Here is a 17,224-nt window from a genome sequence, read left to right as displayed (position 1 = left end):
ATGCACAAATTCAAAAAGAAACTGCAAATTCAATATCTAACAGAGGACTTAATAAAATCTTCTGAGTTGATATCGCTCTGGCAGTTTAGCTCAGATAAAACATATTGCTGTTTTTCTCTGCAATGTTAAGTATGAAACTTTTAAGATCAATGTGTCAGCAAGGGGAGAGTTAATCCTTTGAGAACAAAAGTTTCATCCATAATAATGTTTTGTTTAAACTTCAGCTTGAGTACACTCCAAATTGGACTTATGCTCATAAATACAATTCTACATGTAAATAGCAAATTGTATAAACATTTTTTATTAGCCAAATCGACCATTTTATAGAAATAAGCCAAGGTATACATATACATGTATGTTTGTGTTTGCATATACACACATGCACAAAAGTGTTCCCAGAATTGCTACTGGAATCTTGTCGCTTAAAGTACTCTAAATCTGTACTTGCTTTTTTTGAAACCACCAAATTTATGTTCTTTTAATATAGTTCATTACAGAATACAGACATACAAAAAAAAAGAAGGAAACTGCTTTCCAGTCCTTCACAAAACTTTTCATGTCCTCAGCTTCTGAAACATTTAAGATTATTAACTTGCTGGCAGGGTCCTGAGGAATTTTAAGGCATCTGTGCCTGTACTTCTAATTTTAAGCTCTGTTTTCCAAGGTTATGAAATCAGCAACCTCTCTGGACTTTCTTGGTAATTCCATTCCATGTGGTTCTGGCTTTCAGGCAGATACAAGAATGACATAATCGTCTTTTCCTACCCACGGGGTTTTGGACTGTTGCCGTGGGTTACACCCTTCCGAGTACTGTGCAGCATGAATCTTTGCCTGATCTCATATGCCCATAATGGAAGACAGCCCAACAAAAATGACTGAAACACAGTTTCTTGGCTCTCTGTCCATCATCACCACAGGTAGAGTAAGGCTTCTTCAGGTTTTTTTCCTATTATATATATTTGCCCTGGAGTCAGCTGGGATAAAGCTAATTTTCTTCCTACTAGCTGGTATAGTGTTGTGTTTTGGATTTAGGATGAGAATAATATTGATAACACGCTGATGTTTCTAGTTAATATTCTTTAGGCTGCAGTGCGAGAACATCAGTCCAACATCATGCTGTTTTAAAAGGAAGTGGACGGGTTTCCCAGTAAACTTTACAACTGCTACTGAAGGGAGAGCTGATATCTTGAAACCAGTAGCAGTGAATAAACAAGCTCTGCAAAGTTCTTCTTTTGTATTTTTTACTGGAGTATTTATACAAATGCACTCAAAAAGTACATAATTCTTCATTTTTGTGAAAAAAAATAGAACTTGTCTAGTATATACTCACAGGCACTGTCGCAACCATACTTTGTATTATTAACAACACTGGATTCAAGTACCAAGCTCCACAGCAACAGGACAAACATTAAGGAGAATTTGTTATCAACATTAGAGAATTAGAAGCAATTTACAATCCAGTCCCACTGTCCAGTCTCACAAAGCCTCTCCTGACTTCCCTGAAGACTTATAGTCTTAGAGGTTTTGTATGCATAAGAAATATGACATGTTAACACAGCACAGAAATCAAGGCCTCCAGATACGCGTAGTGCAATGCTAAGGCACCATTGTAATGTGAGAACAAGGATGCAGAAGGCCTTGTCCTAGACCTATATTCAGACTTTTAGAGAAAGAACTATTTATTTGCCCTTGGAAAGTGTAATGTGTGAAACAATGGCACGGCTCAATCTGCCTTGGCAATTTGCTCTGGACTTACTGGTCTCTGCAGCAGTTCCAAGAAGGCAGTGCCTTTATGTTCCTGTCTGATCCATTCTGGAAAGCACAAGGAGATACACCTATCCTTCTCCTTGTACTTTCTATGGAAGTCTAAATATCTAAATATTATTCTACTTTGGTGTTATTAAAAAGTCCAAGGCACTCTAAAATGTGTCCTTTCAAGGCAACAATGAAGTTCTAGGAAGTTTTTACAAATTTATTTAGGCGACCGAGCTTTTAAAATTTTACTGAGTATCTTTAATTCTGCCTATAATGAGATCTATTTCTTCTAGTAATGCAATTATTGTTAATAGCGGTTCTGACACTAAGAAAGAAAATCTGTTTTATCTCGGAATTGTAATTTTTTCAAACATTAAATTCACTATCCACATTAACATCAAGGCAAAACATTTTAATTTCTCATTAATACCATTACATGAGCACTTTGAAAAATATTTTAAAACCCCTATATTATTATTTTACACTCTATATTTTTTTACCATACATAAAGAAAAGAGCAGCTATAAAAGTATTCAACTCTTGCCTTTATCTCATGGCAAGAAGATAGTAGATATTTCTCTAGAAAGATAGTAAGATTCTTCTTGACTAGACAGGTAGAAGGTATATGTTGCTATAGACTGTATCAGTCAATATTTTATTTGTAGAGCAGACGAAGGCTAAGAATCCAAAGTGCACATCCAACCTTCTCAACAACCTTACCTGTGGGTATACTTGAGGCAAGTCTCCAGCTAGAATCATCACCCCCCAGTGTTCAATCTTACTGGAAAAACAAAGCCTGAATTGCTGTCTAGAGCTAAGCACACGGCACAAACATTTTCTGTGCTGAATTTAACAACACTCATGTCATTACTAGGTCTACTTTTTGATAATAGACTAAATTAAGAATGTTGCAATAACAAAATGTGTATGCTTATTTAGCAGCATATTGACACAAAGCTAAAGCTGAATTTCTTTTTTAAAATAGTGATAATAAAGGACAATTCTGTGACTAACACCCAGTTAATCAATAGACAAAAAATATCAGATCATCCACACACATATCAAAACAATCTGTACGGAAAACAGAACATTGTGATGAGTAACTCATGACAAACTGTACTCCATATTGGACAGGTAAAAGCTCTATTTGTCAACTTAATAATTATTATTATTAAAGCCATGTTCTCCTCACTCCATTTTTAAAGTTCCCTTGTGTCCAGGGCAAACATCTCTGCATTTATAAGAGCTGCATTTAGTTCTCAGATTTCAAAAGATAAAAATAAAATAAAACTAAATAAGCCTTTGGAAATGTCAACATTTTAGTATTCATAATCAAAATAACAATTTCCTCTACTAGATACGTTTCAGCAGGTAGACGTGATGACAGTTTTCACCAATATATTAAGCACTTACAAATCTCTGTTCCCATTTAAATTTGCAATAAAATTTTTACTGACCTGAATGAGAGAAGCAAGAGTAATCCAGGCTATTGTGCGGAATAATCCTGTTGCTAATTTTCACTTTAACAGAAGAAGTGTTCATGGTACCTACCTATTACTACATTATTTATTGTACCATTTGGTTCTTTTTCATTTAATTTCACTTAATTTAATGATGTAGGAGAGACTGAACTGTGTTGAGCTGCAGATGACATTGTTTAAATTAAACGTTGCTTTTAAACCATAAAAAAATTTTATTTAAAAATTAACTTGAAAGTTTGGAAAAATAAAATTAAATAAGCCTATGAACTAAGTCAATTTTACTGTCAGTTTTTGCCTCACAGATTTTTTTTAAGGACTGTCTCTCACATAGAAAGAAGACGGCTTCATTCATTCATGGGCAACACTCTGGCTCCATGTGCATTTATATAAGTAAGAAGAATTTTGGACCTCCTTTCTATTACATCAATAAGTTTTTCAATTCCTTTTCTGCCTCCTTGGCTCTCCCAGTATATTTTGTCAAGGAACAAAGACTGAAGCAGCTTCTCACGTAAGCGCTGGCTCCTCAGCACTGAAACTGCAGATTCAGGGAATCTGAAAAAGCACAAAGAAATTCATCAGCTTTACCATCACTCTGAATTGCAAAATTTATGTTGTGGTTTAGCAATCAATTCGATGAATATAGACTGTGACTCAGCAAAGGAAGTTCATGCATGCCTAATCACATGCATGTTAATTGTATCTTTTAAAGTAGTGGGATTACTCATACATTTGCAGATGATATCTATTCCAGTAACTTAGTGTCTCATGCTCAAATTTGGAAGAAATTATCAATCTTTTTACAGAATTACTAACTTAAAACTTACTCATTGATTCCTTGCAGTATTTTGAAGTCAAGATTGTCCTCGTTTCTGTCAAAGAAACCCTTATTATTTATAAAGACCAAGTGCCTTTGGTCATGCCTTCTCTGAACTATGTGTGTTAGGTCAACAGCATCCTGATCGCCACATTTCAGCTTCAGTCCTTGCTGCATGCAGGAATCCTCCTTGAGAGGTTTGAATCCACAACAGTTTCTGTCCAGTCGATTATAGATCTAAAAGAAAGTACAGCAGAGTGCCAAGTGGAAACAATATAAAAGTATTTGGGGCAAAGTGTCAGTGTAAGACATTCACTAACACAGGTGACAGGAAGCTCAGAAGTATGACTAAGGTCAGTAGTGAAATGGCAGTGAAGACCTGGTCCCTTCATGCACTGTTACAATCAATTTCTCAGAATGCATATTTTATCCATCTTATAGCCGTGATTTTTTATGTCAGTAGAAAATTCTTTGAAAATAATGGAAAAAAAAACACTGTGTAACTGGAATAACAAGATGCTGAATACAATTCTTTTTTTTTTTTTTCTGGAAGGTTGTAGGATTTTTTACATTTGCTCTGCTGGAGAACAATAGAAACAGCACAGCCTGACACACACAGAGGGTGTCCATTTTGTGGGACCTATTAGAGTAATAGAATGCAAAATAATTGAAAATATTAGTAAGGGTCACTGCAAACCATCAGAATCTACAAAATACAAGAAGAGTGCATTTATAGTCACAGAGCAGCATCCCTGAGTTGCACAATGGTATATACTTTAATGACATGACAGTTGAGGCTATTTATTCCCATGCAAATCCTCACTTATTTATTGCACAGAACTTAGCTGTAAGGAATACGTCTGGTCTAACCAGTGGCATAAATGTTAAGCATCTCTTCCGACTTAGTAGTTTACGTTCCTTTTCAAAAACAATGGCAAGAACAAGGCGCCCGCAGAGCAAAGAATGCCATTTTAGGATAACCATCTAATAGAGGAAGGATAAATCACTCCTTGAAAGTGTTTCTGTCCCTGTTGACTAGATGGGAGTAAATACACAACATTGCCAGAGCCCTGAATGCACAAATAGGGCTTAATTGCTTTGAGCAGCTCCCTTGGGATCTCCACACATACTCCCTCCGCCTGTGGGCCCAGGAGCCCCGTCTAAGCTCAGGCTGGCACCTCAGCCCTCCTCTGAGCTCTACTGGGGATGGGTGGTGGTGTATCTGCTGCTTGCCCTGTTACCTGATGCTCCTGAATTGCTGTACAAAGTACCATTGCCACTGGTCTTGGAGGCAGTGTTTGTTTTGAACTGTAAAATCCTGAGGAAAGGAATAGATTTCTTCCTCCTTTCATGAGCAGCATTCAGCATCTGCAAGCACTAGAGCTCCTCTTGCTTGCAGTGTTCTAGTTTATGGGATCTCTCATTCAAATCATCCAAAGGCATTCCCAATAAAATGAAGCAGAGGCCTTCCACCAGACTTCCTTGATGTATAGCCCTAACTCATCTGCATCACACTTCATTAAACTGGTTAAATACAGGCGGAGATCATGCTCTTATGGACAGCTTCTTCATTGTATCTTGCATCATTCCAGTATTAGGATAGAATGATGGGACATTCTGGAATGATGCTGCAACCTTAGTAGTTTAATATTGGTTTTCACCATATATTTATGTACACAAGAGATCCAAACTCCCCAAATTAAAGAAGTCATGTTACAGTTAATGTCCTTATTTTACTTGATTTCTTGCAGAGGGCAACTGAAGGTCGGCGATAAGCATTTTTCAGACTGCTCCTATGTTATATAGCATTTGAAACCACTTATTAGGAACATCTGCCATGGGCACCAAACCCATTCTTCTGAGGGAAGTATGTTCAATAGAGAATACATTTCATCATTATTTCTGAATGACTCATGAAGCATAGATTTTTTTTTTTAACTCAGAACCCTTGGATTTTTTTGTTTTAGACTCTTCATGTCCTATTCCTGATAAACTTTAAAGTTATGTCTCACAGCATCCAGATAAAATTTTACTCTTTAAGAACCATAAGACAAACTAACTTTCACTTACTTTCTAATATTCACATTCTTGTCTCAAGGAAGTACAAATCACTCTGATACCCATTACTATTATAAGAGTAATTTGTTTCTTTATTTCATGTACAATTCAATCCTGGTATATCTTTTTTTAACCGACTTCTCCTTCTGGATAGTAGAAGTTCTATCATGAAGAATAAAAACTTGCCTTGGGAGACCTTAAAGTTAGAAATCACACCGAACTTAAGAGAATTTTCAAACTGTTCAACAAGAAGGCATGAAAACGTATACTATGACACAAGCTATACTATTCCTATAGGGGTATTACTATGTTTAGCATCAGAATAATCCACGTATGACTTTATACCAGTTTCTAAGAATTACTTACTTATAGTGGGACTAAAGATGGAGTTATATGACAAGTGTCTATTTTTATTAGAAGAATCAAATGCTATGTTTAACATAACAAGTCTGTAAAAACGTAACTCAAAAAACTTTGAAAGCACCCATTCATCCTAGAACAGGACCAAGAAGGACAAAGATAGGCTATGTATAAGCCAAGTCATGGGTTTTATATTTCAATAAATGTAGCTCTATGAAAAGCTTTATTATATGATCAACCACACAGAGTGCATAAAACTAGTGCTTGCTGCAGTTTTAAATAAACAGGTAAGTGCTACAGGAGGCTCAGTCACCCAGACTTGTCTGGCAGGCAAGGACAATTGAAAATAGCTCCATATTTCAGGAAGCCATAAAATTAGCTCCATCCAGGTGATTCAGTTCAGTCCTTATTAATACAGAGAATGTATTAATATTCTACTACATAACTGCTGTATCTGTAGTCACATTATGACACCACTGGGCAAAGCCCTAATTTGGTATTATTTGGAGAGCTAATGATTATGTGTAATACCTGACTGAGGAACAGCAGACATATCATTCATCAGCTGCTGCTCTTTCCTTACTGGATCCCAGCTAGATTTTTAAAAAGAAGGAAAACAAAACATTGCAATTGTTATTTTGATCCAGATTTCAGTTGACTAAAACCACTTAAATCACCCCCAGGGGCTGGGGACGTGCAGGAAGGACCACAAAGCAAAAAACAGTGGTTTACAGCTGTGAACACGTTCAAGAACTGTTTGGAAAAACAAGGTGTCAAGGAGAAACGGTATGCCTGCCTCAAGGTACAGTAAATCAAGATGCCTCAAGACCAAATCCTTTGCTTCCTCTTTCAGAAAATGAGTCATCTAAGTTTCTGATTTCTTTCCCTGATTATAAGTTGTGTTATGGATATTTTAATCATAAGAAACAACCAGAAACAACTCAAACTGTGCAAATATATCCCTTTCCCATTTAAAAAAAAAAAAGAAGGAAATGAAAATTACTTTTCTAGGAGCCCCAAGTGTGCTCACATTGCTTTTGAGGCAGATAGTTGCATTCAGTAAATGTTTTACCTGTAGAAGAAAATCAAACAGTGCCATCTTGGACCACTCATAATGATGGATTTCAGTACAGCCCCACTCAGCTTTGGGAACTTTACCATTCTGCCAGCATTTCTGTTTCAACAGCTGCTGATATTTTCCCCAGGTTAATCTCACTGAAGAATGGGTATTATTATCTGTTGGACTCAGTGAAGAATCCCAGAGAATAACAGGACAGGCTTGACCATCTGAAAAATGAGAAACAGTTCATCAGTATAGGGCAATACAGTCAGACTTACAAGACTGCTCTTTAGACATTGCCTAAGCATCAATAATTATACCATTTTACAGATGTGGCAGGAAAAATATCCAGGGAATAATAACTTGACATCCTTTGGTTAATGTGGTCTTATTCCATGTATAAAACCACCCACCGCAGGAATGGAAGAAGCACAGACATTATAAACGCTGCCTGTGTATGGAAGGTTTTCTCTGTTGGAAGCAACAGAATAATGTACAAAATCATATACTTCACCAGACTATTTAAAAGTAGATTAAAAGTCTATAATGCCACTGTGAAGTAACAATTTAATTTCCCGCTGATTCCACTGAACTGATGATGATTCACAAGAGCTGAAAACTCGTGTCGAAGTATTTTTTCAGCATAATGCACATAGAAACACTATAAATCCAATACTCAAAGAGGGTTTATTTTGTAATCTTTAGTATTTTAAGCTGATAGCATATGATTTCACAGCTTTGAAATGATATATGAGAATACTAGAGAAGGTGAATTTAGTGTGAATAAACAGCTTGACAAGTAATTTTTTTTACCGGGGTATAACAAGAGAATTATTTTGTATAGCAGCCATTTTGACCAAATTCTTTAATTCTTCTGTGTAAAGAATATTCTGCTCTTCCCTGAAATTAAGGCAAGGGCCTTATCTTTGGTGAATTCAAGTTTTCAGAATTCTCAATAGGAGGAAAACTTAGCAAAGAGTTTAAAATTAGCTTTCCCTGTATACGAATTGATAAATATATTTCACCCAATATCAAGTAACAGGCATATCTACCTTATGAAAGTGGAACTCTTTTTCATTGCTGACGCAATGCTGCTGCTGCCTTAAACTGTCAAATACCCAGCACTGACTGTGACTTGTATAAATCCTAGAACAAAGCAATCCTTTATATAGTTGGGTATAGACAAAAGAGTAAAATATGTCTCAGTACAGAGAAGAAGGACCATTTAACCACAAAGCTGCTATTTACTGAATAGCAAGCATTGGAATACATATAATGCTTTAAAATTTATTTATCTGTTCATTTTGAAGGTCAATGAACCTAAACCCCACACTACTGAACAATTTATCACATAGTTAAATGCAGTCTAAACTGTCTCTTTGTCTTCCGCATGCCCGTGGGGCCAGAGATGGATCTGAAAAGAAGCTTTCAGAAACTTGCATGAAATCAACGAGATCCATGGCACCTTCTCCAGAGGCTAATCACACAACAAATAGCACATAGAACACAGATATCAGTGCCAACAGCAAGGTAAAATCTGTTAACGTGAATGTTCCGTCTGTAAGCAGCAAGAATTGCTAAAAACAGATCTCCATAAAGCTGAACCAAAAAGCCGCTTGTCCAAAGGATGCTGACTGATGTAAAACAACAGATAAGAAATTATCCTTTCCCATACTTAGGAATGAATCATCTCATATTTGCCAATAAAGCAATGGGCCCCCTACACAATCAAGCCCAAGAGAAAAACAGTCCTCTACAAAACTAGAATGTACTCAATCTTCTCTCTGCCATGGCTTGCATATACAAGTTAGATCTTCCCAAGCATTTCTACCACCTCTTTAACTTCCCTCCTAGTTGCCCAATGTTTCCTTAGGAATATAGAAAGTGTCCTTCCTTTAGGAACATCAATCTCTCTCTTTCACTAGGGTCAACACTACCTTTATCAGCACTATGTTCCATGGTCTTTCCCCCACTGAAAAAAAAGCACTAAGCACTCTTGAAAACCAGGCTTCTCCCACTGAGGTGTCTGAGTAAGTATTTAGGAAATCAATTTGGGAGATTCTAGACATTTCTCCGTCTGTCTTGCTCTGGCTCCATCACCTACACTGTAGATGACTTTAGCCAAGACAAGTCAACTATTGGCTAAGCCTCTTTTCCAAACCTATTAAAGAAAGTCTATATAAGCATTGGGAATTGTCACAAAAAAAGGACAGCTTTCTCCAGGACTAAGTCTGATCTATTATTTTTATATCTCCAATAACAGTTTATGTAACTATTCATGAATTCTTCCACAGACCAAATACATAAGCAGTCGCCTAACAAAACATCTCCTGTCTACCCAAAAGAGACATGATAAACAATAGTAATATAAATACTTGAAAAATATTAATAATATCTTGCCAGTTTCCATTAAGATACAAAAGCATTTTTAAAAGACCAAGGCTAAATACAGGAAATGTTTGCATTTCAGAGGAAATGGGAGCAAAAAAGATGAGCCAAAATAAAATCATTCAACTCTGTAATATAAACTGAATTACAGGAATATGAAGCAGGAGATTCAGTAAAGCACAGTGACTCAAATTTTTGACATTTGCAGGAAAAACATGAAGATGCTGAACTAAAGCAGATAAGGATTCTGATTCATAGCTGCATGAATTGGCACGAACCCACTGAAATCAGTGGAGCTCTTCTGATTCAAACCTCAAGAGAGGGGCTGAAGCTAACTGAATGGTGAAAAGTAAGGCCTGGCTAAGAATCAGAGCTTTCAGCTTGATACAGCCAAAACTGAGGAGGTTAAGCAGGCTTCAGAATAAGCCCAGTGTATTTCACATGTGCTTCTTTCCTAATCAGCTTTATATATAACCACAAAGACCTACTGCTTTATTGTTGCTGCTGCTGCACTGTATTGAATCGTGCCCAAAGCAGATTAATTTTTTTTATCTGCCATTTTAAATCAATATAAATACTTGACTATCTAAAGTTGATCTACAAAGTTGTATGGGAAAGATTTTTCAAAACTTGCATTAGAACCAGCTTCCTAGTAATTTGCATCGATTTTTAAACATCAAAATATTTCTAAAACTTTCTTAGGCCCTTAGGAGCTACTGGCTCAGGATATCTTAAGCTAATACAGATGAATCACAGAATCACAGAATCACAGAATAGTCAAGGTTGGAAGGGGCCTGTGGAGATCATCTAGTCAAAACACCAACAGCCTGATGAAACTAAACTAAACTTCTTCATGTGTGGTTAAGTAATGTATCACTGCACGGCTTCTTCAACAGAGGCATCATCTTAGACATCTACACATCACATCATTTCAAAAATAGTCCATATACTGCTTAACCACAAAACTGCTCTTGCAAATGTTACTATTCCATCTTGTGCTCTAACTTGTAGCTACCGCATTTTTTCTAACTTCCTCGAAAGAAAATATTTTCAACCACACCCATGCAAGCATCACTAAAAAGAGCAAATCTTTCATGAGGTAGCCAAAACCCTTCGTCAAATTCCTCACTGTTCACTGTAAAACAATACGGTTTTCCACATTTGAATGAAACAGTTTAGTTGCCCACATATGAGGAGGAGGCAGTAATTTAGTGTGAAAGATGAGACAGACTAACATGCAGAGCATTACTTGAATTTTAGAGCTTAAGATTAAGTTCTGAGGGGAAATACAAGAGACAGAACCAGAAAGCAGAGAGAAGATAGGCCATTTATTTTTCCTTTCTTCTCTTCGCATCTTATTTACAAAGTTTCTGTTCTGCATCATCCAGATGTCAGAATTAAGGAATGCATGAAATGTGTATCAGTTGCTTTCTAGAATATGGACTGCATTACCACTTATACATGAACTTCTCTACCCAACAAAATATTGGAAATATGCCCACTGGTATGCCTCTGAGAGGTACAACACTACGGTGTAAGTTGTTTGGGTTGATAGAAAGCAGGACAGATAAAATGAAGCATTTCAGAGCTTTCTGAATGCGTAAGGCAGCCTTAAGTTCTTCTTTTTCTCTGCCCTGACATTATTGATTCATAATATCTTTGCCTGCTTTTTCATAACTTTTGGTGGGATGGGTAAGGGCAAGCTGATAGTGCAGGGTATGACATGGAAAAAGCCATGGCTCCATTTATCATCATATAGAGACCAGTAAAGCAAAATGACAAGTATAACCAATGGAGCTATCTATCACACGCCATTCATCTATTTGCACTAAACCAACCATGAAAGGTGTTACTCAGAGGAAGACTTTCTCCCACATTTTAGGAAAAGAAGTGTTTCCGAGCAAATAGTAGGTTCAATCTTTAGCTTAAAAAAGCCCAACTGATTCGAGCACGCCTGTACTTATTCTTCTCAGCAAAGGATAAAACACTTTTAGCCACACTTACAATACCAGAAAACCATGGAGGAAAAGGGCTGGTTATCAGCATGCAGTAGTTCAGGCCGTCAGCCAGTGGCACAATGAAACTGCATAGCAATAGCTGCATATTTTGTACCAAAAGCTGAGTAAAGAGCTATCTTCTTACTACGATCCAAAGAGCCAGAGTCCTATCCCTACAGCTGTCAGCTGCAACACAGAAGCAATCCTGCTCCAGCTCACATTATGCAGTGGTAGCTCAAGCCCACCATTCCACCCTGCAAATGTTGCTGCTGAGCTAGAGGCAATACATGCAGTCATTTTACTTAGCTTCTTGGGCAGATTAATAACAGTAGGTCTGTAACACCAAGTAAGGCCACTTACGTGTTTCCTGTTCCTTGGGGTGATAAAATAACGAAGATTCTCAGTCCCATAGTATCAATGTGACTATCTCAAAACTCAGACACACAAGGGTCAGCTTCCATTTGCTCCATAATATGCACAGTTTTATGATTATTTCTTGTCAATTTATAGGCTTATTCTTCTTTGTTTAGTGGATTTTTGGAGTTCTCAACATTTTTCAGGCTTTGTAAGTAGCAAAAAGGGTAATGAGTGACTGCTTGTGTATGCCCAGAATTGTCATATTTTACCCTGTAAGACTGAATTCAAAAGAGCCTTGTCCACCTGTACTCCCCAAGGTGTTTAGTCAATTCATCACAAAAATATGAGCGAAAGAACTATCATACCTGATTTTTCCACGATAGAAAAATAAGATAAACCATAAAAAAAAGTACAGTCAACTCCTAAAAGGGTTTGTAATTAGCTAGGAAAGGCAAGGGCAGTAGACGGAGGACCCGCACACCGTATTTTGCTAGACTTTTAAAAAATAGTGGGGGATTTGTGGGAATAGGGGAAATGGAACCCGTACAGGGATTTACTAAGCATTTTTTTTAAACTGCTTTTGACAAAATGAATGACAGTTTTGAAAAGCCCATTTTTTAAGATTTTAATGCTACATCAAACATGTCTTGTTGGATCACATCACAAATGAGGCAAGCTAAAGGGATGTGTCGTGCAGAGATATATCAGCCCAGAAACTGTGTACATTCATACATACATGAACAGTCTCTAATCCTGCACTGTCTGCTTTCCCATATGAATAACCATGATTCAAACAAGCCACTCTGTAAAAAGCTTTACAGTGCCCCCCCTAATTTTAGCTTAAATATATATAGGTTATAGTAATGAGCTCACTAATGTTTTATATTATTTTCAAAAAGATATTTTTGCACATTTTTCTCAACACAGACATTTTCCAGATTGTGCCAAACACAAGAATGCAAATAGTAATGAACTCAAGTAGATATTAGGCATCTCAGCTCTGGCATATTTCCAAACTAAAGAAATGGAGAGAGACAAGGTACAGTAACTGTTCCAAATGCTCTGTTCACCCTTTAGCTGGAAAAAATGAAGTGAGACCAAAACAATATTATTCCTCTTCTCATCACCTAGCAACATTCTTCTTGCTACAGGAACATAGCCAGCTACAAGGAAAAGAAAATTAAAGACGGCAGAATGACAGTCTCTGTCCCAGACAGACCAAAACATACTGTAAGGTGACAGATAATGAGCAACACAACGCACAATTAGCCTAATAGCACTGTTCAGAGGCTTGTAGTCTGTCAAATCCACAGACACACTGTGCAGAGCTCCTCCAACCAAACTACCTTAATGCTTCATGACAGCTCTATAGCAATAAATATTGTTCCTAAAAATAAACTAGACATAATGTATCTTCCATGCCCTTCAAGAATGAATAATATTCAGAAGCCTCCAAACTGTTATTCCTCGAGATTCATTCACATTGTTGTACAGGCAGACAAAAGGAAAGTTTACAAAGCAGGAAGAAATCAGAGATTGCTGGGTCTTCTTCCTGCTGTCAGACTTCGGAAAGCCATTCTTGCACTGCTTCTTTTTTTAAGAAATGCAGACTGTTATAAAAATATTTTGTACAAGCTAATTTCAGCAGCAAGAGAGGAACAGCAAAAATATAGCTAGCCACTTTAGCAATGATTCATTAAAATGCAACGTGGTCCTTTTGGACTATGATTTGTGACTGTACAAAAATAGCAGTTAGGCTGAAGACATATTTAACAAGACAGCAATGTTAGAAATTGACTTACTTCTAACTCACATTACATGTCTGAAATCTATCTTTAATGTCACTAAAGAATAAAAATCAAAATTTTAACTGAACCTTTTGTACTAATCATGTAACAGGCATATTGAGACATTTACCGTGTATATTTCTTTGTCATCATAATACCTCGATGTGTGCAATGGACCTCAAAATATACAGCAGGATTCACTGAAATGTAAGTTTGTTTGGGTTTTCCTAATTAACAAAGCATTTATTAGTTTTTCAGTTCCCACAGGTACTAGTACAATTAAAGCAGCACCAAGTTTCTGCAGGAAGTTTCCCTGCCTCTCCGAGGAGGTTATCTGACTAAATACAAAGCCCCTCTCCCACCGTCTGTTTGAGAGGTGAATTCTTGTGCTCATTTTCAACAACATTTTTATGAAAGTCAAATCTAAAAGATGAGAAAACTTAAATAAAAAGAAAAACATCAAAACCACCCATCAAATCACAGGATGTTCTGGAATTTCTTTCACCATTTTCATTTCAGACAGTCTGTACGTCATGTGATCTATGGATGATTCGTGTTTTTTCTCATTCCAGACTTGTGGAAGAGAAATCATTACTGCCCTCAGCAGCTCAATGGTATTTGATATAAGCTTTGGGATACTGCATCCTTCAAAAAAGATAATTGCACTGCAGAATTACAGACACCAGCTTTACCTCCCTGTAACAACAGGGTTAGTTCTCAGCCTCACAGGAGTGGCCGCTGCCCTATGGTTAACACAGGAGGAGAAAGGCAACCTCAGCACCCCATCTGCAAGCTGAAAACCATGGGAATATGTTACCTTGGAAGAATTCCGATCTTCTGCTTACTGAAGGTAAGCTCCTGTTCAGCCCCAAGATCCTGTCCAAATGAAAGGCAAATACCTCACTCATGTCAAGGGGTCTTTTGACAATGCCACAGTGCCCATGGTTACAAGGAGTTCCTGTAGCGCTTGTACCCCTCACAAATATTGCCAGGACTGCTTTGTGAGAAGGTACTTCTTGGATGCTCTCTATCTGAGAATCTGCCAGCATGCGCATATTTTGGATGTCATCTTTACTCAGCCAAGAGGGAGAACTCTCACTGTAAATCCTTATATTGCTTTCCCCAGGCTGGGGCTGTGCTTGAATTCCTCCAAAAATTCCCCCAGGTCTCCGGTTAGCCCTCTCCCTGACTGCCATTTCTTTATTCCTGCGTTCATTCAGTTGGTGCTTTCTTGCCTCCAGAGATATTGCTGCTCCCATTGCCCGCCCCAGCTGTTGGGCGAAGGCCTCTTCACGACCCATAAAAGCGGTTTTTTGAAAGTGCTGCTCATATGACAAAGGGGTTGCATGTTTCTTCCTGCGCTTTGGCTTCACCGTGCCTCTGATATTGGCAGGCTTACTGCGCTTGGACCGCAGGGTGATGTAAACGACATTGGGTGGCAGCAGGGTCCCATTGCCACCACGGTGGGGCTCTTGGAAATTGGGTGGTGACAGGGTGCCATCCAGTGGGATGCCCAGAAAAGGAGTTTGGGCTGCATCTTGGAGACTTCTGGAGCTAATCTTTCGGTGTCCTCCTTTGTGCTGGGGTAAAACGTGACCCACCTGACTGATGAGGAATCCCAGGTAGATCACACACGCAATGCCCACTAGCAGATTCCTTCTTGTCCTTGGGCGCCTGCAAGTCCAGAGCCTTAGCACCCGTGGGGGGCACAGGCAGCAAATAAACAAGTTTTTGATTTTACTTTGCTGATCAAAGGTGGTCATTTCTCTAGTGAATCCACATGATGAAAACTGCATGAAGTCTTCTGTACGTTCCAGCCAGGATGATGATGCATCGTTTCCCTTCCCCAGTTTCTATTTCTTCTTTTCCAAACAGCTTCCAGCATGGGTGATGGGCAGAACTTACTGATATGCCTGGGAATGTATTAAGCACTAAGGATGCTGACACTCCACCTTCTCAAGCTGTTAAATTCTTATCAGCCACCGCAGGGTGGTGATTGGCTTCACAGAATGAATGGAGCCAGCTACGTAAGCAAAGTTTACTGACTTGTAGTCTAAAATATCTGAAGTATCTCCTTTGCAAACTGCAAAAAGAAAAGAGCAGTAACACTTCACTTCATTACTCACATATGGCATCTGTGGTTCAATATTTTTAAAAGACAGAAGTTCTGTATGAGACAACCTAGAAATTTTTCAGGATACATCTTTCACTTTTTCATGACAGTATAAATTAAACACCAAAACCATGACATATAGGTTCCATTTGCAATCTCAGCTAGCTGTATGCTAGCATCTTTTTCTTATGAGATACATATTTCACTAAGCTTCGTGTTATGGAAGTGCTGTAAATTATACAATATTAAGTGCCAGTAATTGTAGCAGTTAAATATGCACATGCTCACTAATAGGAAAGTACATTAGTAGTGCCAGATTCCCCCAGTTAAATATGAATATAGTTCATATTCATAAACACGCATTAAGGATGAAAGATGCTTAATTCTCTTCTCTCTTGAAGACATAAATAGGATCTAGCCATAGCTTTTCAAGTAAGATGACAGTGGCTTATAAATCCTTTCAAGGAAACAAAGATGGAATAAGTGCACATTGTATACATACTGCTGTAAAAATATAAAATCTCTTACCTATTCAGCTTGACACAGCCTTCGTTCTGGTAAACTCCTTAGGTTAATAAAAGTAAGTTAGTAAAAGCTGACGTTCTCTAAGTATTCTAGCACATAGCACATATTTCAATTTTAAGTGTGGTTCAAATTTAGGTATTTCATTGCAAGCTAAATCCTGCCTGGAAGCTAACTGTACTGAGAGGTGGTTTGCATATGAACTGCTATAAACTTACATGAACCTCACATTATTAAAAAAAAAAAAAAAAAAAAAAAAAAAACACCAAAAGAACAAACCAGCAACTTCTCATTTTAAATACTGTAATGAAAAGTCCTGAGAAGTTGAGCCTTCCAAAAGTGCATTCCATCCATTTCTAACTCCTGAGGGCCCTCTAGTGCACTGCATGCAAATGTACTGAAGAAATTCCCATTTTCCATGTTTGGGATTTTATAAAAAAAAAAATTAAATAACCCCCCTGCCCCTTGAATTTTAGAATTTTTGGTAATCCTATGTTCCTTCGATGAGAAACAAAAAACAGACAATAGCTTT

The 17,224-nt window shown here is 37.6% G+C and overlaps 2 protein-coding genes across 2 annotated transcripts in view; one reads left to right on the top strand and one right to left on the bottom strand.

Moving 5' to 3' along the window:
* Positions 1-339: 339 nt before the first annotated feature.
* GASK1B (golgi associated kinase 1B) lies at positions 340-16,889 on the bottom strand. The gene is made up of 5 exons (XM_009558454.2): positions 16,699-16,889; positions 14,875-16,140; positions 7,541-7,755; positions 4,061-4,287; positions 340-3,788 (listed from the first exon to the last, which is right to left on the bottom strand). The coding sequence occupies exons 2-5, from the start codon at positions 15,851-15,853 to the stop codon at positions 3,581-3,583; spliced, it is 1,629 nt and encodes a 542-aa protein (XP_009556749.2). The 5' UTR covers positions 15,854-16,140; positions 16,699-16,889; the 3' UTR covers positions 340-3,580.
* TMEM144 (transmembrane protein 144) overlaps positions 14,646-17,224 on the top strand; it is a 34,269-nt gene continuing 31,690 nt past the window's right edge. Inside the window, exon 1 of the mRNA XM_054065106.1 lies at positions 14,646-14,907. The gene's annotated coding sequence lies outside the window, so the exon portion shown is untranslated. The remainder of the gene's footprint in view (positions 14,908-17,224) is intronic.

The sequence above is a fragment of the Cuculus canorus genome, chromosome 4 (genome assembly GCF_017976375.1).
Source record: "Cuculus canorus isolate bCucCan1 chromosome 4, bCucCan1.pri, whole genome shotgun sequence".
Taxonomy (NCBI): Eukaryota; Metazoa; Chordata; class Aves; order Cuculiformes; family Cuculidae; genus Cuculus; species Cuculus canorus.
This window is presented reverse-complemented; position numbering and strand designations above follow the sequence as displayed.